The sequence below is a fragment of the Tursiops truncatus genome, chromosome 5 (assembly GCF_011762595.2).
Source record: "Tursiops truncatus isolate mTurTru1 chromosome 5, mTurTru1.mat.Y, whole genome shotgun sequence".
Classification (NCBI taxonomy): Eukaryota; Metazoa; Chordata; class Mammalia; order Artiodactyla; family Delphinidae; genus Tursiops; species Tursiops truncatus.
In genome coordinates, this window is record NC_047038.1 from 80211796 (window position 1) to 80233680 (window position 21885).

Below are 21885 nucleotides of genomic sequence, written 5' to 3' on the forward strand. Positions count from 1 at the left end.
AGATAGTAGGAAAGGAATGAGGGAAGAATGAAGACTTGAGTGAAAGTTCTAGTGGAAACGTAGTTTTATTTCTGAACTATTCTCCCTACTTCTAATCTGATTTAATTTTTTCCTGTATCTTCTGTTTGCAGTGATTTTTATTTATTACTGTAATTTGTGCTTTTAAAAATTAAAAAAATAATATTATTTAAATGTTCATAATTCATAGTTGGAAACTAAGAAAATTGAATTCAGATTCCTTTGTATAGCCCTCAGAACCTTTCCTGTTTTACCCAAATGCATTGTCTATATGATTTTCTCTTGTTCCTTACTTGCTCAGTAGACCTGACATACCAGATAACTTGCAGTTCTGTAATATGCTGTTTCTTTTTCCTGCTCTTAACTTTTTTCATAACAACGCTTAACTTAGAATAATCTTTCTTCAACCACTGTTTAGTGAAATTTCATCTATTCATATCCTTGTATCCTGAATGATACAAGTATCATTCTCTTCTTGCAGGTCTTCCAGACCTTCCAAGCTATGTTATCTCCTTTATTTATTTATTTTTTTAATTTTTTTTGCTGTACGCGGGCCTCTCACTGTTGTGGCCTCTCCCTTTGCGGAGCACAGGCTCCGGACGCGCAGGCTCAGCGGCCATGGCTCACGGGCCCAGACGCTCTGCGGCATGTGGGATCTTCCCGGACCAGGGAACGAACCCGTGTCCCCTGCATTGGCAGGTGGACTCTCAACCACTGCGCCACCAGGGAAGCCCCTCCTTTATTTTTTTAACTCTCTTCTTTATCATATTTGGATTTAAATTTTATTATTTTTAGTTTTTTGCATTACCTCTTCTCCTCCTCTTTTCTGTCCCATTATTGTCCTCCTGCTACTCCTTTTCCTCCTCTTCCTTCTTTAATGCAAGAATCATGCCATATATATCTCACATATCTTCTATGACCACAGTTTACATTGTTTGTATTCAGTGATGATCTCTTGGAACACAGTGATGAAAAAACATACGTGGGCTGATCAAATTTAATATTCCTTGAAAATATTAAATAAGATGATGGAGAATTTGTTTTCTATGAATCTCCAAAGGGATCTAGTACTATTTTAAAAAGTATTCACTGCTAGAACATTCAGCTCTTTATTGCTATCAGACTCGATAGTTAAATACTTTTTAATAGTTATTTAATATAAAGTTCTTTGACTCCATAAATATTGAAAGAATGGAAAGATCCTTGAACCTAATTGCAGTGCTTCAGTTTTCAGAGTCAAAATATTGAGAAAGTACATGCCAAACATGCAAAAGCCATCAAGCTCTAAAAGGACTTAAATGACAAAACATGTAAATACACGAAACGTAGATTAATAAAAATTTGTAAAGTTGATATGGAGTAAAATTTGTAGTTAGCAGAATTTGTAATAAGTGAACATTTAATAGGTGGGGAGATGTAAAAATATTATAAAGAAGATATTATAGTGTCTTTTCAAGGCCATTATGAGGGGAAAGGTATAATTATAACATGCAATTTAATTTGGGAAAAGATTGAGAGTAAGTTATACATATGTGATTAAGAGTAGCTAAAATAGAAGTAACAATTCCAAGATGAGTGACATTCAGATTCTAATCCTAACATTTATTTAGAGGGTAGAAAGAAAGCTAATATAAAGTAAAAATAGCTTTCAAATATGATTTGAGAAAAAGGATACATGAAAAAATTAATAGTTTCAGAGTATAATTGTGCTAGATATGAACAAAATTTAGTCTAAATGTAAAAAATAAGGAATTTTCCATGCAGTTTATGAGGAAAGACTTTATTTACATAAAGCATTTGTAGACAATTTTTACATGTGATTTAAAAAAATATTTAGTGGAACATGAGTCAGATCACACAGTTACATAATTATAATCTTAAATATTAATGATATAAATTAGGACCCTTTTAATCAACCTCACTTTTTAATTTTGAATATTGTGAAGTGTAGTGAAGTTAGGTAGCTTGTTGGAAGACATATAAACTTCACTTACCTAATCAAAGTCTGCATTAGAAATATATACCTTCCAAGTTTTAGATAGGGTAACAGGCAAAACTGCCATATTGTGATAATCTATGGTAAAAGTTAGAAACACTGTCTTTCAATAATAATTTTTAAAGCATTTTATGTGTTGATTTGTTACTGGAAATTAGTAGCCTAAGTAACAAAGTATATTTCAAACAAGAGAAGCATACTGAAAATCCTTTTTTTTAAAAATAAAATCTCACATTGTTTTAGTAGCCACCGTTCAGCCATAGAATTCTTGAGTGTGCATCTCACTCAAGGAGAGTCTGTTTTTAGTTTCCTAAACATGTAAGTGAAAGGTGTGGGAGTTGGGCTTGTGGTCTCTTCCTCAGTTTTGAAAGAATTAAGGAAACAAAGGAATCGGCGAATGACTGACAGACATGCACGATGACACGACATTTCTGCATCAGACAATAATTTATGCTATCGCCAATCTTCTCAACCAACCTACAAGGTGAATATTGTTTTCTCTTTTGTAGTTGAAGAAACTGAGAGTCAGAGAGGTTTGTAAACTTGCCTAGCACCAGAATATTCAGTTTGCATGCTTTTAAGTCCCTTGCTGTTACATACAAAAGAAAATCTGGCCGTTTGTGTGTGTGTGTATGTTTCTAGATTATCTCACATAACACATATCACATTTTGCACAGCTTTAATTATTGGTGAGTATACCTTCTAGCATTCCTATTTTACTGCAAGTTGTTTTAAAACGGTGATCATAGACTTGTAGACACACTCTCGTCATTTGACCCATAGTGTTAACACAGAGCTTTGTACAAAGAAAAGGCTAAAGAAATTTCACTGGAGATGGAAATACATGTTGAAATTGACTTTTCAAATGCTTTTTATCATTAGTAAATCTTTTTTATGAGTAATTATTTTGTCTATATATGACATAATGAGCCCCTAATGTCTTTTCTTGGTTTTTCTTCTCTATGTGTTTTTGAAGAGCTATGTTTCAGAAATGACTTGAGTGAAAATCCCTTTTATGTGAAAACTGGTTTGGTTAAGTTAATGACAACACATAAATTGGAAAAAAAAAATCATCCCAGAAAGTTTTCTTTTTTTTTTTTTTTTTTTTTTTAAAGTCAGTATTTAAAGAGTGGTAGTTTATCTTTCTGTAGATTATAAGCATACTTGTCTGGAACATTATCTATTAAAATTTATATAGTTTACTATTGCAATTTTATTATATATATGCCCAAATTAGCACATTATTGTGGGGCTGTGGGTCCATGGGTGGTGAGGCTAGGGTGTGAAAACGTATTACCCTCCTCAAGTAATATCTTCTATTCATCTAAATTCCTTTCCCCACCTCTGTTTACAGAGTAATCATGAAAACAAATTCTTATGCTCAAATCAAATGCAAAATAATCTTAGTAGACGTGGCTTTATGCCCTACTATGATATCTTAAAATAAGCCCTTATTATAAATAATAGATAACACTTTCTTATCCTTTCTATAAAGTAACTCTCATTGCTTCATCAAGGTGAAAATATACTATGTCATATGAAATAAACTATTCTGGTTTTCACTAAAGCTAGACTTAATAATTGCAATACTCATACTTCACTATGGAAATAATTTTCCGGCTCCTCCAAAAGGTACAATGTTATAATTAGGCTGGTTTCCTTCTTTAACATGTCCTTTTTCTCCTTTCTCTTTGTCCTTCCACTTCTACCTCATATATCCATGCTGTTCCCTTTTTCTCTACTTGTCGCAATTGGATAACACATTTAAGCAAGGCCTAAGTCTTCCTTGGAAACTTGCTACATTGTCCTCCTTCCTTTGCACAATTACTACCCCTGGTTATGCTCATACATCTTCTTGTTTATTCTACCATAGGGAGAGGAAAGAGCACTGATGTTGGAGTCAGACATTTGGTATGAAATTCTTGCTGAGTAACATTGTCTGATTTTACTTCTCAGTCAACATGAGACGATATTATCTGCCTGATAGATCTGTATGGAGAATTAAATCATATAATTGTATAATAATCTAGAACATTGCTTGGAATATGATAGGAACTATAAAATGTTACTGCTTCTCTTTATGTTGAGACTTCATTTACTACGTCTTTTCCATTACAGTGGGAGTTGTGAGAAAAATTGTTCTACTTTATTTGTGATCTCAATAATATCCACCATGGTAGATATTTAGTGTATATTTTTGAAATAATGTATAAATAACTCGCCTAGATGGCTGCCCTCAATCTTTTTTTCAGTTGCAAAACAGTACTGTATATATTTATCTTACGTATATGTGTGTAGGTGTTTGTGTGTACATGTCTGTGTGTATATACATATCTTGATGCCATAGTTATAAAGGGGAAAAAAAGACAACTGAGTGTGAGGGGGTAATTGCTTACTTGTTGATGCATCAGTCAATTTAAGTATCCTCCTTTAAGTATCCGTTAATTATTACATGCATGTAAAAGAATGCAATTTTAAATTAGCACCTGCTTTCAAGTTTATTTTCAGAAAAAGTTAAATACTTATGGCACTTATGGTAATTAAGGAAAAGTTCTAAATGTTTTCTTGTAAGTCAGAGTGTGAATAAGGAAAACAAAAGAAAAATGTTAAACATGATTCCTTTTTACATAATTTATTTTATCTCAGCCACATTTTTTTGTTGTCAATGCTTTCTCTGTTTGTAAAAGTAAAATGTTATGAGAGTGTTTATTATGAGCTTCACTTTTCTATAATGTCTGTGAGTTTAGAAAGAAAATTATTATATCTGTTATTTCCAGATTTAGCGTTCTCCGAGCCTGTCTGTACAATAGTGACTCAATAAATATTTTTGGCTTGATTTATCAAATGGTCTTGCTTCTTACACAACCACATTAAAAAGTATGAGTAGGATAAAACTGAAAAGTAATGAGATGTATAATAACTGTTAAGATATATAGCACTTATTACATACTAGACACTGTTCTGGGCAATACATATTTTTATGTATTGTATATAACTAAAATGACAGTTTTTAGCTTATTTAATGTTCATATAACCATATGAATTAATATTACTCCCCCACCATTAGCAGATAGGAAGCCAAGGAACCGAGGGCTTAAATGACTTGCCCAAGGTCTTAGTTCTAGTAGAGCTAGTAATTGAAATTGGGTTGTCTTGCTTCAGAATCTGTGCTCTTAATTACCATGCTATGAATAGTGGTGCCAGAGATTCAGATAAATCTGTGTAATTTTGCCTTATAGCAAAGGCAAGTACTTCAAAAATACTTTGGAATGTGTTTTGGAAGAATGAGGCTTAATACAATCCTCAGTAATCTATCTCTATTTTGAATATTCCTTTCCAGAAATATTTTAAACTTATACTCAAAATGTGAAATGATTTTAAATATATACCATTCACTTGAATAGAAAATAGAAAGAGAAAGAGAGAGAGAGTAGGAAAGAAGGAAAGAAAAGGAAGATCCAGTTTGCATTTGATCAGTTTTAAAAATGCTCACTGTGATAAACATCTTCAAAATTTGAGTCATGTTCCTTTAGTATTTTCACTTCCTAAGATAAGTCTGTGCAAACTTTAAAGAGGGAGCAGCTATATCAGTTTGGTTCAGTAAAATAACTTTACAATGCTAACAATTTTTAATGTCTTCCATATGCACTTAACACTTTTAAGCCAGATTCCTTATTTTAAGTTGTAAGATCCTGGAGGATAGGTTGCATGTTTTACTCAGTATTCTATTCTATGTTCCTAGCACAGTGCTTTGTATTTCAGCGGACACTCAATAAACTTCTGTTGAATGAATTGATTATGGTTGAGCATAATTAATTAACACAAATCTATAATTTTCACAAATTTAATTATAAAACTATTTAGAAAAGTAATATAGTTAATATGTGGAACGATTTCTGAATGATTATTAGGGCCTGGAATGAAAGTACGGCTCATGCATTTAACTTTGTTTAAACACACAGTAATGGTAATGAATGATTTTTTTTTTTATGCTTCTCTATTATTAGTAAAAATTATATTTGTGGAAAATGTTTACACAGAGTTAAGTACCAAGTCTATTTAAACACATTAACAAATTATACAAACTAATCATTAATTATTATACAAATGAGTATAGTAATATTTATACTGCTTTGTCCAGTGAGACTGAATTATTTGTTTCAGTCAGTTCGGGGGCTGGGAAGTAAACACTGTGCTAATACATGCATAAATAATGTACCTTAGGTTACTTACTTATTTTTATACATGATGCATGTATTCATTAAAATGAAGAAGGGAGACAGTATACAGGTGTTCTATTCAGGAAGGAAATTTTCAAGGAAATGAGAAAACCTATATTTGATAACCCTTTTTTTTTCTTATTTGCAGGATTCAGATTTGGGATATTGGTGTTTCTGTTTTGAAGAATATTTCCTTTTGAGCTTTTTTTTTTTTTAATCATCGGTCTTGGACTACAGAAGAATCAGAAAGACACTTATTTTGTTTCAAGTTTGGAACACTCACTCTTGAGGCGCTCTCATGCCTGAGAACATGACCATGTGGCCATCACAGCTACTAGTCTTCATGATGCTCTTCGCACCGATAATTCATGGTAAGACCTTTGAGTATATTTTTGTGTGATGCTTAATGTTGTCTTAGTTGTTTACACTAGACCCTTTCTTCTAAATTTTTGCTCTATGATTTTGCAGCTTTTGCCTACCATATATTAATAGCAGTAAGTAATGTACCTTAAGCTGCAATAAATAGGATTTCGAGCTTGATTTCTTAAAATACCATTTAAAATGTATATCTAACCAAAGCTTAAAAAAAATAATGCATGTTTTATTCTTTGTTTTACCACACTTAAGGAATATCATCTGAATTATTAACTATGTCATTTATTGTGAATTATTTTTATTTACATATTTTTGTAGGTAAAATAACTTTTAATACAGTAAGTATGCACATTTGAAGGAAAACACTTCAAAAATCTACCTTCCTGAACCAAGTAATCATTTGTTTCTGAGTGTTTACTACTCTCCTCAACCTTTAACAAACAGAATAAAAATTAAACCTCTCATTAAAGCAAAATTCTCACATCCCTTTCAATGCAAAAAAAGGGAAAAAGCCAACAACATCAAAATGATATCAACATATGCAGAAAGGTATTTTTCTTGAAACATGCTAACATACTCATAAAAGACTGTGTTCTTTGTTCATTTAGACAGCTTGGTATTTATAACATGAGTATGATAGTTAAGAAATGATCTCCCTTTGCAAATTTTATAAAACATAATTATTCAATAAATAAGCAAGACAAATTCTGTACCACTTAGTACAATATTCACAGGATCGCTCTAAAAATTGGCAAATTAAAGTCTATATATATGTTCCTTTTTCACAATTTAAAGTTTTCTACTAATTATCATTGGTTTTGCACTAAGATGAAAATGGCATAATATAGTCACTATCTCATACATTAATGGTAATCAGAACAAAGAAAAAGGGACACAGCTGTATTTGCCACTGCTTAGAAGGTCTCAGAATATTATAGTTTAGCAAGCAGCTGAAAAGCATTTTTAGCCTCTTCAGCTCACTTTTGGTTTTTAATTGACTACAGGGATCTATTGTAGTTCGTCAGTGATGTGAATCCGAATTTGGCTCATATATAAGTTTCAACATGAATTCTGCATTCTGCTGTCAGTATAAAAACTGAATATTATCACTTCTCTCTTGACATTTTCCCTAAAGTTCCCCTGATTTAACACCTTTATTTCTAACAAATTGCTATATGATAGTGTTTTTTTAAAAAATGAAAGTAAAATTATACAACCATCTACTTTTAAACAATGTAAATTTGTCAGATATTTCAAAATTTTTCCTTAATTCTTATATTGATGTAGCACTTACATACTCACATACTTGGGCACATATAACATTTTGTGATATGGGACAGTATAAGAATTATACAGCTTTAAACAAGTGCTTTTCTGATTATCTGTATATCTAAAGATGATTCTAATTAGGTTTTTAGATGTTATAAAAACACCTCACTCATAAGGTTACTTTGAAGATTAAATAAATAGTATATGTAAAGAATCTAGCACAGTGCCTGACAGATATTGTGACTGAACACATTAATTTCCTTTATCATACTATATGCCCCTCCAGTTTGTTTTTGTGCCAGTAAATTGTAACAACTAGGAATTAGCTAACCCTGAGAGCTTTTTCATTTGATGTTGATATTCAGAAAAAAAGAACAAAAAAAAACTCTATGTACAAGTCAAGTTTAAAAAGTCAGTCTAAAATTGCACTGTTAGAGCAAGATAGGTTAAAAATAGCAGAAATAGATATTGTAAGAAAGACTCCCTTTTCAGAGGTGAAATTTCTGGTCTCCAAAAACTGACACCTACTGTGTATTTCAGTGGGCCCCAAACATGGCTGAGCCCTAGATCATAGGTCTTGAGTTAAGGCCTGTACTGAACACACATACACACACACACAAACACACACACACAATCTCTCCAAGTAACTCTGAGAAGTATTTAAAAACTCCTAATAGGGCACAGAGAATATTGAGCCTGGTATATAAAAAAATATAAAACATTTTGGCTAAAAACTAAAGTAATTCTTTCCATTGGATGTGAACTACCTTATATTATCTTGACTTTGAACCATATCAGGATAAACAATATAGAAGCATTCCACTTATAAACTTTATTCTTATTACCTTGTGTAAGTATTTTAAAACTTCACAGCAGAGAAAATGCAAATCAGTTTTGTCTGCCTTCCATAGGATGCTTTCTCCATTGCCTTTGTGATACCACTTCGGGCTTGTAAATAAAGGGCTTCACTTGAGCAGCCTTTTGGAATCCAGCATACTCATAAACAGAGGAGTGTGTGTACCTTTGAGCAGTGATGAAATCTAATAGGATAGGCATTTTTAGAGTCCCATATAGCTTAGAGTCCCAGTCCTGGCTTAAAGGAATACCATATAGCTCGAAAACTTAGAGGACTGAGGTAAAGTGGATGTTTCAGTTATAGAAGTGCTTTTCTTGTTTCCAAAACTCTTGTTTCCAAAACATCCCCTGATAGCATCTCTTTGCCTACTGCTGTTGAGATGCCTAGCTTCATTTGTCCTTGAGACCATAGAGAATTAACTTTTCTGGGTATCACCCGAATTGCTGGCCTTTTCTCCAGAGTAAATAATAATGATGACTATAAATTCTGTAGCCATAAACTTTAGAGGTATTGGTACAATTAATTATCACAACATTCTCATGGGTTTAATGTTATTATTATCATTAACTTCTTATAGTAAAATCCGTGAGGTACCAAGTGGCAAAAGAACTTGACTAAAGTTGCACATGAGACCCAGAGAGGTTTTAAAACAAAGGACTTAGCTTCTTAAGCTCTGGTCTTAATGCCAGTAGATAATCAGTTACTATCAAGGCCATTCTTCCCTACAGAAGAAATCCCACCTCAACTCTCCTGGTCCTTTGGGAGCAGATAAGGCAGAAAAGTAGATTACCTGCTTCTTCCATGTTCTGGGCACAGACAGACTGGGATTTGAAGTCTAACAGACCTGAGATAAAATTTCAGCTCTACTGCTTACAAGCACTGTAACACTGTTACCTGGTAAACTAGTTAACACATGTCATTTATCATAGACTATGAGCCAGAAAACTGTGCTAGTTGCTAAAGGTAAGGTAGTGAACAAAAGATTCTTAATTTTTCCCTCAAGCTTACAGTAACTTAAACATTTGTAAACCTACTTCTCATCCGCAAGAATGAACACTTACTCCATGTGCGGTTATTTTAAGAAATTGATGGAATGATATGTGAATAGTTTCTAACATAGTGCTTGGCATTCAATAAATCTTTATATTTTATTTTCCTAGCCCTAACTACCTTGAAATAGAACTAAACCTCTCAGTAGTACATAAGGAAAATGCATAATTATCATTATTCTTACCCTGATAATTGAAATCTTTTGCTACTTGGACCTCAGCATTTAAGTTTTGCCAGAAAATTTTAAAACTAGTATCTAAACAAAATTATTATCAAACTGATATATATATATATATATATGTATATATATATAAAGGCTTAGTATATAATTGTCAGTATATAATAATATAGTATATAGTTGTCAATTGTCAGTGGTAGTAGTATATAATTGGTAGTATATAATTGTCAGAGAAGCATTTTTTGCATGATTTCTACATGGGTAAAATTAGAAACTAAGCTGAAGAATTAATTCTGAATAATGTTTACATTAGTTGAATAATCTCCCACATCATCCTAGAAAGTTTGGCCAGTGTTTTTTATAGGAAAACAAAATTAATTAGTATATCCACATTGTGTGTGTGTGTGTATATATATACACACACACACACACACACACACGTTTTAAATTGAGAAATGTCTCTAGGTCTGTGTTTATCTGTCCATATTTTATGTCTCTGTGTACCTCTGTATTTCTCTTTTTCTGTTTACCATGACTGTGCCCCCTTCTTGTACAGCCATAAAATCCTTATCTATAATGCAATGAGACCTGGCAGAAGTAAAGAGAAGCAGCTAAAGCAGGTGGCCAGTTCTTTGCTGTTAACTAATGTAGTGTTGCATGAAGATAAAAGTTTTTTTGTTCTATTGATCTTGTTGGGAGCAAGAGAAAAAGGGGGAACCGGAGAACAAAAATCAAGTGATAACATGGGCACCTGGGACTCATCCTTACTGGCAGTAAAGCAATATGCTTCAGTGTAGGACCTGGACTAGGACATCTGGTCCTGGGAGGGATGTCACACAAGCCACAATGGGTTGGGAGTTGAGAAGGTGATTGGGGTGCTCAGATATTTTAACTGCATCTCATCTTAATTAAACTGTGTTTAGAAACTGTCACAATTAAAAAGATAGAAAACAGGATCATTGGAGCTTACTGTGTGCTAAAAGGAACAATACTTTTTATGGTACCTTTGCAGAAAAAAGTAGAATTTAAAAAAATTCTTCTGTGACCACCATATGTGTACTTTTTTCTGCAAGTCTATTTTTTTGTCATTAAAGTTGAATGAATATTTATATATTAATGGACTTTACAGGCAAACCTGCTGTTTATTATGTCCAAGAAGTTAATTATTATAAATAGTTCTTAGCAGGGACAAAACAATGGTCAAAGGCATATATATTTCGTACTATATGTTTTTATGTAATTTGCATTTTATTATTAACTATTTTTACAATTATAATATTTAATGTGTCAATGGTTTAAAATAATAATTTAAAATATTTTTTAACCTCTAGTAAAATGTAAAGCTTGAGAAAGTACAAAATTACATTTTATAACACAACGTATTACCTCATAATTTTTTATGAAGTCATGTTTTATTAATTGTGAAAAAGACAGGTTGACTTCTAAGCTCTGCTTAACTTTGTTATTTTTAGAAATTAATCATCCTTTAAATGTTTATAATGTTTGCCAACCTAGGCAATTTGTCATACTTGCAGTAATATCACTGTTTTTATGGTCAAATATGTTATACAGAAAAATCTTTGTCATTATCATGTTATATGAGGTTACTGCGAACGCATCCAACACCATCTACATTAGCCACTCGGTACTGAAATTCAAAATATATATTTCAAAAGTTAACTCTGCAGTCTCTAATATCACAATATTTACTATGCATGCCTGACAGCTTTCCTTTGTAAGAATGTGTTTAGGAGCCTTCCCTACACATTCGGTATGCAGGTTGGCAATTGGAAAATAGTTTTATTTTGCCTTTGCCCTTGCAAAACATGTTATATGTGAATTTTATTGTAGTGATACTCTATGAGTAACACGGGTATACCTTGAGAATAAAATAACATTTTTTATTTTCAGATTTTATGTACTGTGACTATTTGGAGGGTTTAGGATCATATTTTTTTGTATTTCTTGACTTTGGGGTAGACTGTGACTGCACTAGGATGGTCATCATACACTTGATGTTGAATGAATTTCAAAGTATTTTGATATATAATATATAAATAACTAATTATCTGTTTTCCTCTTCTTTGCATTGCTATTTACTTTCATTCTCAATGTTAAGAATAGTTCTCTTATATTTATAATTTAATATAAATAGCCATAGTGCATTTTTCATACATTTATTTCCTCCATTCTGATTGGGAAATGATTACTTAATGACCAAATAAAAAATTGAAATGCAATAAGAAAGAGTCTCATTGATTTGTCATGCAAATAACACACTATATATTATATTGTGATCTGTTTTAGTTCGACAGTCTAGAATAAGGCCCTATTGAAACATAGGATTAATTCATTCTCTATTTCATGTTTTTAATTGATAAATTGAAAATAAACTATTTACATTTTAATACTTATATTTTTGTTTTATTTGAATCTATATTTGCCCTATATTACCATCATGGCAGAATTAGTTTCTTTAAATAAAGAAAATTGTATTCCTATCAGAAAAAATATATATGAAGGATTTGATCAAATAAGCTAGGCTAGCTAAGGATTTGCAAGAGAAATATGCTAGTTGTACTTACAAAAGTAATAGATAGGCATCTTTGTACAAAAATAGATTCTCACAATGACATTTGATAAGCTTCCAGTGTTTATTTCATTTACACATATTATAGTTTGCGGTGATTTGACTGTCCAGAAGTCAAGGTTGTAGCTTACTGTTAGAGCACAAGAACATAGTCTCATGTATTTTTTTGTTTGTCATTACCAGTGTCTCCTACTTTATTGTCAAAGTAATTCTCCTCATACAAATTTAGCTCAGAAAGAAAAAATCCAATAATCCCATGACTCAGTGGTATAATTAATATTAATGCTTGTTAGATTTTTTTTGCAGTTATGTGTATGCACATTTTTTTAAAAAATTGCAATAATGCTAGAAGTAAAAGTTACATTTTAAATTTTGACTTAACCTTAAAATTCAGACATTTCTAGCATCTTATTAAAGTTTCAAAAAATTATGATAACATGTCATATGAATGAACCATTGTTTAACCATATGTTGAGGGCTCAGCATTGAAGGTCATTGATACATTGCCATTACAAATAGCAGTAAAATGGAACACGGTTGTATATAAAATTTGACTGCATCTTTGTACCCCTAGAAGAAAATCTCGAGATATGGAAAGTAAAAGAAAAGAATGATTCATTTTTAGGTTAATTAATAATTACTTAATAATTAATAATTGATAATGAATAACTTAATACTATCTAAAATGAATGGTAGTAAATGATCAATACAGCCTTGCTTGTTATCATGACAGTTTGTTTAAAACAATTCCATAAATTTTGGCTACTATAATAATGAACAAAATATAAATAAGAGTAAATATTCAAATATTAAAATATAATTATTATTTGTAGGAGTATAATGATGTACTCAGAAAATTCAAGAAATAATAACTTTCCCAGAATTAATGGGAGCACTGATTTCAGGTGTATGATTCAAACATACATATATGATTCCATCAAAACAGCAATGAAATGCCTCAGTTACTTAGGAAGTATCATAGCAGGAACTACATGGAACCTATGAGAAGAAAAATGTGAAACTTACTGGGAGTTATAAAAGAAGACATGCAATATACCATGTTCTTAGATGAAAAGACTAGGAATAGCAAAATTGTAAGTTATTTTCAAGTTAATTCATATATATGTTCACACACTGCATTCAGAGTACTGATGAAAAAAGTAATAGGATGACATAAATTGAACATAAATATATATATTATGAAAGTACAGTAATTAAGATAAAGTCTCAAAATTAGGCAAATTGATCAATTGTAAAAGAGATCCCTGAAACATTACTGCACTCTGTATGTTTGTGGTGTAATTTGATAGGAATGAGTCCTCAGAAAATCAAATATCTAAGACAAGAAGTAGTCAAATAGGGATCCAATCAAGTGTGTGTGTGTATGTGTATGTGTGTGTGTGTGTGTGTGTGTGTGTTTCCAATTATATATTATGAAATTTCTGGAGAAAGAAATTTGAGTTACCTACTTTAATTTCCATTCTTTTTTTTTTATTTTTATTTTCATTTTTTTTTGCGGTACGCGGGCCTCTCACTGTTGTGGCCTCTCCCGTTGCAGAGCACAGGCTCTGGACGCGCAGGCTCAGCGGCTATGGCTCACGGGCCCAGCCGCTCCGCGGCATGTGGGATCTTCCCGGACCACCGGGGCACGAACCCGCGTCCCCTGGAGTCGCATCGGCAGGCGGACTCCCAACCACTGTGCCACCAGGGAAGCCCTAATTTCCATTCTTGAACAATGTATTAGATAGGGTAAACTTCGGCTGTAGTCACAGTAGATTCCAAAATGAATAATGGATTCTAGAGAATATTTTCTTGTTCACCAAGAATTCCAAGGCAGGTAAGTGTTTCTGGTTGGATGTGTGTGTGTGTGTGTGTGTGTGTGTGTGTGTGTGTGTGTGTGTGTGTGTGTGTGTGTGTGTGTGTGTGTGTGTATGGTAGGGGCTGGGAGGATGCACTTTTCTTGTTCTCACAGTTATTCAGAGACCCAGTCTGATTTTGGAACAAGGGTTCCAAAATCTTTCTGAGGCGCATTGCCATTCCTGTCTACAGGAAGGAAGAACAAGCATTGGGAAGATTCCAATGGAAGGTTTTTATGGATATGCTTGGAAATAGTGCACTTTACTTTTGCTTCCATTTTCATTAACTAAAACTCTTCCTCATAGCCACATCTATAAATGAGTCAGAAAAGCATAGTCCTCTTGTGATAAAGGAAGAAGAAAATATTTATAAAAGATGCCATGTGGTTTTTAAAAAAACTAGATCTGATGCACCAATATCTTTTTTAATGTGTAAATGGGGATTTAAAAATATCTTTATTGATTTATATTTCACATACCATAAAATTTATCCACTTAAAGTGTTTAGTTCAGTGAATTTTAGTGTATGCATAGTTGTGCACCCATCACTGAATCAATTTTAGAATGTTATCAGTCCTCCAAAAAGAAATTCTGTACCCATTAATAGTCATACCCAGTTTCCCCTTCTCCCCAGTCCCTGGCAACCACTAATCAATGTCTCTATGGGTTTGCCTATTGTAGACATTTTGTATAAATGGAATCACACAATTTTTTATCTTTTGCAACTTGCTTCTTTCATTTAACTTAATAATTTTAAAATTTATTTATATCATAGCATGTATCAGTAGTTAATTCTTTTATTGTTTCCAAATAACAATCTATTGTGTGAATATACCACATTATATTTATTAGTTGATGGAAATTTAGATTATTCCTACTTTTTGGCTAATTTGTGTGTTGCTGTTATGAAAACTCATGTACAAGTTTTTGTGTGGACATGTTTTCACTTCTTGGGTATACACCTAGGAATTGGATTGCTGAGTCATGATAACTATATTTAGCATTTTGAGGAACTGCTAAACTATATTCCAGAGTAGTTGCACAGTTATACATTCCAAACGGCAATATGAGGGTTCTCGCATTCTCACTCGCACTTGTTATTGTCTGTCCTTTTTCTTTTAGCCATTCTAGTAAAGATGAAGTAGTATCTCATTGTAGTTTTTTCTTTTTTTTGACAAACTGAATTAAATTTTTTTTATTTTTGCTATATAGTAGGTCCTTTTTGTTTATCTGTTTTAAATATAGTAGTGTGTACACGTCAGTCCTAAACTCCCAGTCTTGATTTGTATTTCTTTAATGAATAATGTTGAGCTTCTTTTCATGTACTCATTGGCCATTTGTATTACTTACTTGAAGAAATATTATTTAATCATTTCTCAATTTTTATTGTTGATTTGTAAGCTTTCTTAAATATCGTTTTTAGAAAATACCACAGGATATCAAAGTTGTAATACATTTAGATTTAAGAATGCTTTAGACTGCATTTTTTAAAAGAGGCTTTTTGCCTTGATTTAGCCACTTAAATCTCATCTATTTTAAATTCACTTTGAAATCATATATCGCTTGTCTAGCCCCACTCCATCTCCTCTTTTGCTTACATATTTGATTCCTAAAAATAGTTCATTAATCTGCTTTCTTTTTATGATGGCAAAAACTAGTAATTGACAATGATTGAAACTTTATTCTGAGATGTGAACTGTATAGTGGTGAATTATACACAAAACAGCAAGGTAATTCATTGGGTTCTTCTATTTAGTTTCCAATTACTCCTCCTTAAGAAAATAGTAAAGAACATTAAACTTTAATTGTAGTGGCCAGAAATGTTTCTGTTTTTGTTCTAGTCTGAATTCTTGTCCTTCCAGATTCTGGAAATCCCCCCTTTTTACATTTTTTTTGTATCATTGCTCAATTATATTATAAATATTGAGTATTTTATTTCCATAGACTCGTTTTCTCTGATATGTTCTACAAACAACTCAATACCTCTTTTAATTCATCTCAAGAAATTTAGGCAATTTGTTGTGTCTCTCTATCAAATCTACATATTTTAATTAGTGTCCTCTGGACTCACTCATATCACATCTTTAAACAAACAAACAGAAAAAGATGAGAAATGGAAAAGGACCTGAGGTTCTATATGGAAAGGATCCTAGTAAACTTGCACTATTTCAGCCCATTGGGCATATCTGAAATAGTACGATTTGGGGAGAAAAGATCAGGAGAAAACTAAATAAAGATAATGATTTATAAATGTTAATACTGTGAACAGCTCCTACAGTTTCAAGGAACCCTGAATAAAGGAAGATGTCAGTATTTAGAAAGTAATACTTAAACGAAGCCCAGAAACTGAAATTTAGAGTATTATTCAATCTAAACTGCTTTAGAATCCTAATTTGCATGGTTCTATTGAATGAAGTAGACGGATTTCAAGCCTTAGAGTCTAATTCCAATTCTATTACTTCCAAGAAACATGACCTTAACCAATTTGAATCACAGTTTCTTTATTTATTAAAGGGGTAATTAGGCCTACTTGTTATAGTATGAGGATTAAGTAAAATAATGTATAGAAAGGCCCAAAGCCTCACACATTTAATCCTGTGAAAATGTGGTCATTAAAACATACCTTTAGGAATTAGAACTAAAAACCAAATGACCTGGATAGTAAGCAAAATTTAAAATACAACACCATCTTGGGTCACTTACTTTCCATAGTGGTTTTCAAAGACTGCATTGTATATTCTTAATCCCCAAATGTGACAGTTTCTCTAATTATGAGCCTACACATTTGTACACACATTCCATCATTATATTCAGGACTTACCCACTGGACTGTAACTAAGTCTTTAATGAGTTACTAATGAACATCTTAAGCTTAGATCAGCAAAAAATAAAAAAGAGTGTTGAAAAGCTATTCATAGTTAAGCCTGTTGCTTTTAATTAGACTATAAGCCCAATCAAATTTCCTGTCTTCACTATTCTTCCCAGGTTTGAAGGAATTGAATAACGAGTGACAGATGTACCCTTACTTTGATATTATTAGTTTAATGTGAAGTTAAAGGGGATAAATACATTGAGCTAAATTAGAGAAATCATTGCTTATTAAATACAAAGATAAAATAATATGCAAAATTAAAATAGCATTTTACGATTCATTTTTTTCTTGGACCCAGATGACTTCAAAACCGATTAATTTTGTTGTTGCATTAAGAAATAACAGATGACATGAGGAAAAAATATCCAGATATGATTAGACCATGTAGAGGAAAAAAAACCCCTCTATATTTATAAAAGAAAAAACAGCTTTCACACCTTACTTCTCTCCAGGCTGTTAGAGATACTAGGAGAGTAGTGATCATAGACACTACCTGAATTAGATTACGACTATTCTTTTCTGTAGCACTTGTTACAAATCAACATCGTGGTGACTATTTAGCAATGATCCTTTTCAAAAAAATTCCTTTTGATAGTGAAGTTGGTGAAACCATGCAAACTTTAAGGGCACATGATTTAATAATGCAGACAGATAATACATAAAATTCAAAGCAACAGGCTGGTATGATGCTCCCTCCAAGGAACACTACATATTTGCTTAAAAGGATGTCTTTTATATTAGTCACAATGGCTCAGGCCAGTGGGAAGAGCTGTGATAGCCCAGATGTTTTATGGGTTACAGGCTGTTGTTAGAGGCAGGCTTGTTGTCGTGGCTCTGCACAAAGATTAAAAACCACTATGCCGATTTTTAAAAGTAGGTGTCCAATAATAATTACACTCTGTGTATATATCACCAACATAATATAATCGATCGTTTTGACCTGTGAGCCTGTTAACATATCAGCTTTCTTGGGAACCAGCATTTAGGCCTTCATTTGTATGTGTATTGAAGAGGGGGTGGAGGGGTAAAAGTCTCTTATTACCAAAAAAAAAGTAGATAAAAAGTTTTCATTTTCTCAACTACTTTCAGAGATGCCAGTTATGGTTAACTTAGGATGGGGGGAAAGAACTCGCTAATGAGACAGATCTCTGTCAAAATATGTATGGTTTTGCTGTTCTTTTCCCACATGTCGAGTACAATTGGCAACGTGATTAAGAAAAGTGCCCCATTACTACAGTTATAAAGATTTTTAAAGAAATTATTTACAACATTCTGAAAGCACATTTTCTATACCATTAAAATTTTAATATCCTTTAAGAGGGGAGTAGAGGGAGGGAAGTTAAAAGAAAATCCGTATTTTCCAAAGAATAAATTCCAGAATTTTTCTTTTGTTATTATGAATTGAAATCTGTTTGCATTATGTTTACAAAGAGGCAGGTGTTTTTAGTTTGAAAAAAAAAAGCTATTAGTTATCACTCTTCTGAGGAACAAGATATGTAATAGGCATTTTATTTAATTCGAACGAAAATAATGTCTTTTTGTCAGAAACTGATTTTTTTTTTTTACAAATTTACATCAATAGCAAAAATCTTACTCTGCTTACTCATTTTAAGAAATGTTTGAGATATTTACATTACAATATTGCAATCTAGGCAACCATTACAATGAATAAGCCACAATTTTTCTTCTATGTTTAAAACATGGAAGATGCCATACATGAAAGACAATTTAAAAAAATCTTTTAGGGCTTCCCTGGTGGCACAGTGGTTGAGAGTCGGCCTGCCGATGCAGGGGACACGGGTTCGTGCCCCGGTCCGGGAAGATCCCACATGCCGCGGAGCGGCTGGGCCCGTGAGCCATGGCTGCTGAGCCTGTGCGTCCGGAGCCTCTGCTCCGCAATGGGAGAGGCCACAACAGTGAAAGGCCCGCGTACCGCAAAATAAAAAAATAAAAATAAAAATAATCTTTTAATGTTGTTTCTTTTGTTTTTTAACACTAGGAATTAAGTTTCCCTTTAGCTTTATTCATAACAAGTGTTTGCTTCTTCCACTAGTCTCAGGATGTCTTATATAGCTTTCATAACTTGACTGTTCAGTCTTCTGGTGAAAGTTTAGCCATATTATATTTTCTTTTACTGAAACAGCTATTTTGTAGAAAAGGAGAGCGAGGAACCCAGTCTGAAGGGAAAATTGCTTGCCCGCACGGGACATACCAACGCTTCATAAAACAGTTCAGCCCAGAGAAGGAGTCTGTTGAGTTAAATTGAATAATATTCGCATATGCTATGAAGGTTGCTTCATCATACATAGGTAGACAATTCATCACTTCGGAGCCATTTTCTTGTAAGACCCAGAATTAAGTCAGATTTTTCTCTGTGTTAGAACTTCCATGATGTAATTTCTACTTGGTGGCATCCTTAGTCAGGTGCTTGAATCGGAACTTTTATGACAGTTGTTAGAGATTACTACCCAGCCTAGAAAGGAATTTTGTAGCTGTTCACATGCACTTCTAGGGAGAAATCAGGAGAGTAGTAATTTATTTATATGGCCAAAATGAAGGTGCTGGGAGAAAGGTAGAGCCTTTCAGGTATGCAAAAGGAAGCAGAATTGGAAAATGACCTTTACTTATAAGAAAAGAAATGAAAGCAGTAGTCTGTCTCCCTTTCTCTCTCTTTTCCCTCCTGCTTCCTCCCACCCCTTCCTCCCTCTCTCTATACATAAATAGATATAGTTATAGATATGGGACTGAATTGGATTAGATATTCTGTATCAATCATTTGTTGTTATAAGTATTTCAATATGATTTCTAGCATTTATGTAGCACTTTGCTGTTAGCTGAACACTTTTGCACACAATAGCTCAGCGAATACTCACAACAATCCCTTGAATCATGGGTAGTAGGCTCAGTAATTTTAAGATGAACAAATATACTTGGAACCGTCAATCTAATGATGCAGTGACATTTCAAATAGTTGTTAGAAGAGAAACTCAAATCAAAACTCCTTAACCAGCTCATGGAGACTTCTTCCAAAGGCATTTTAATAACCTACTGAGAATTGCCTTATTTTGTAGACCTGTGATTTAAATTAGAAATAAACCAACCAAATCAGCATATAGGAGAATGAGCTAGAAACAAAAGAAGAAAACAAAAGAAGTAAAGTTTGTAAAGTTTGATTTAAGGAAAGCAGTATTGTATTTGCTTAAACCTTGGAAATAAAAAAGAAATCAAGATTTTAAATGTTTAGAAGATTTAAATTTTAATTTAAAAGTAGATATAAAATTTTAGATTTTAGTAGAGAACAGAAGGGAAATAGTGTGAAATTTGGTGCTGATTATATACATAGTGAATAGTTTAGAATAATCATGGGAAGCATGATACCGGGAATGTCATTTGGAAAGCCTGAGCAGTAGGGGAAAGAATTTCCTGTTAAGAAGGATAATTTGAACAAAGGATTTGGCAGGTACATATAGAGAATAAGTTTTGTATTCAAGAGATAATAGTGAAAGGCAGAATTGAATATGTAGGTTAGGATCATAGCTATAATTACAGTACATACATTACAGTACAGTTAAACCCTGTAAGGCTCATAATTAGCTAATTATTAAAAAGATATGGTAAACTATTACCCCAAAACACAAAGACGAATGACTCGTGAATATGAATGTTAAATCACATGTAACTCTGATAAATAACACTCTGATGAGGTCTTGTTGTAAGCATTTCTCTCTCCTTAGAAATATCTTAGTACTGCAGCCCATTGCTATGTCTAGATTCCAGGCTCCTATTATGATCAATAGATGTTTGGAGGAAGAAGCTGAATAATTGAATTACATCGCTACTCACCTAAGGTGAACAAGAAAATAGAAGCAGTTGAAATTGGTTAGAAACTATGCTTATTTAGTATTTTTATTAATTATAAATCAGTTTTGATCTCTGAAGGCATATATTATTGAAATCTGATATTTTAATATTTATTTCAATTATAAGCTCCACAGATAATATGAAAACTCTGGTACCACCATCATGAATACTTTACCTCTTACATGCTCATTATTTTTCCTTTTCTTCTTGCCTCATATTTACCCACAGCCAATATTCAGGAACTTTGATACTCTGATGGCCTTTGATGTTTGGAGACTACACTTAAACATAGTGGAAATATTTTGATCATTTCAGTAGGTTGTGAAATATTAATGTTTATATTTCATTCTTGCCCACTAGGAAAGCAGAATCAAAGTGTTTAAATAGTAAAAATATCTGAATATGAATTAATTATGTGGACAATTTAAGTATGGCAATAATTTACATTACTTATGATGAACTTTTAATATTATTAATGATAAAAGCAACTCACATTTTAAAAAAATTAGTGTGTCCCTCTTTTAAAAAAATGAAATCTGAATCAGATATGTAATTTTTAAAGAAGTTAAGAATGAAGTTTTTCTCTCTTTGAAGAAGGATAGAAAGAAAGAAGAACAAGATGTATTGGCCTCATCGTTACTTCCTGCCCTGGAACCAAAATTACCTTTGAGACATCCTAAAATTACATACAACAAAGTTTGAAAATGTGGTCTCAAGTAGAGATGGGTGTGGAGCATAAGAGGG

The 21885-nt window shown here is 32.5% G+C and overlaps 1 protein-coding gene across 1 annotated transcript in view; it reads left to right on the forward strand.

Moving 5' to 3' along the window:
- Window positions 1-21885, forward strand: part of ADGRL3 (adhesion G protein-coupled receptor L3) — an 874918-nt gene that overhangs the window by 288494 nt on the left and 564539 nt on the right. Inside the window, exon 3 of the mRNA XM_073805306.1 lies at window positions 6383-6605. Within this exon, the coding sequence (XP_073661407.1) occupies window positions 6533-6605 (73 nt within the window). The 5' untranslated portion in view covers window positions 6383-6532. The remainder of the gene's footprint in view (window positions 1-6382; window positions 6606-21885) is intronic.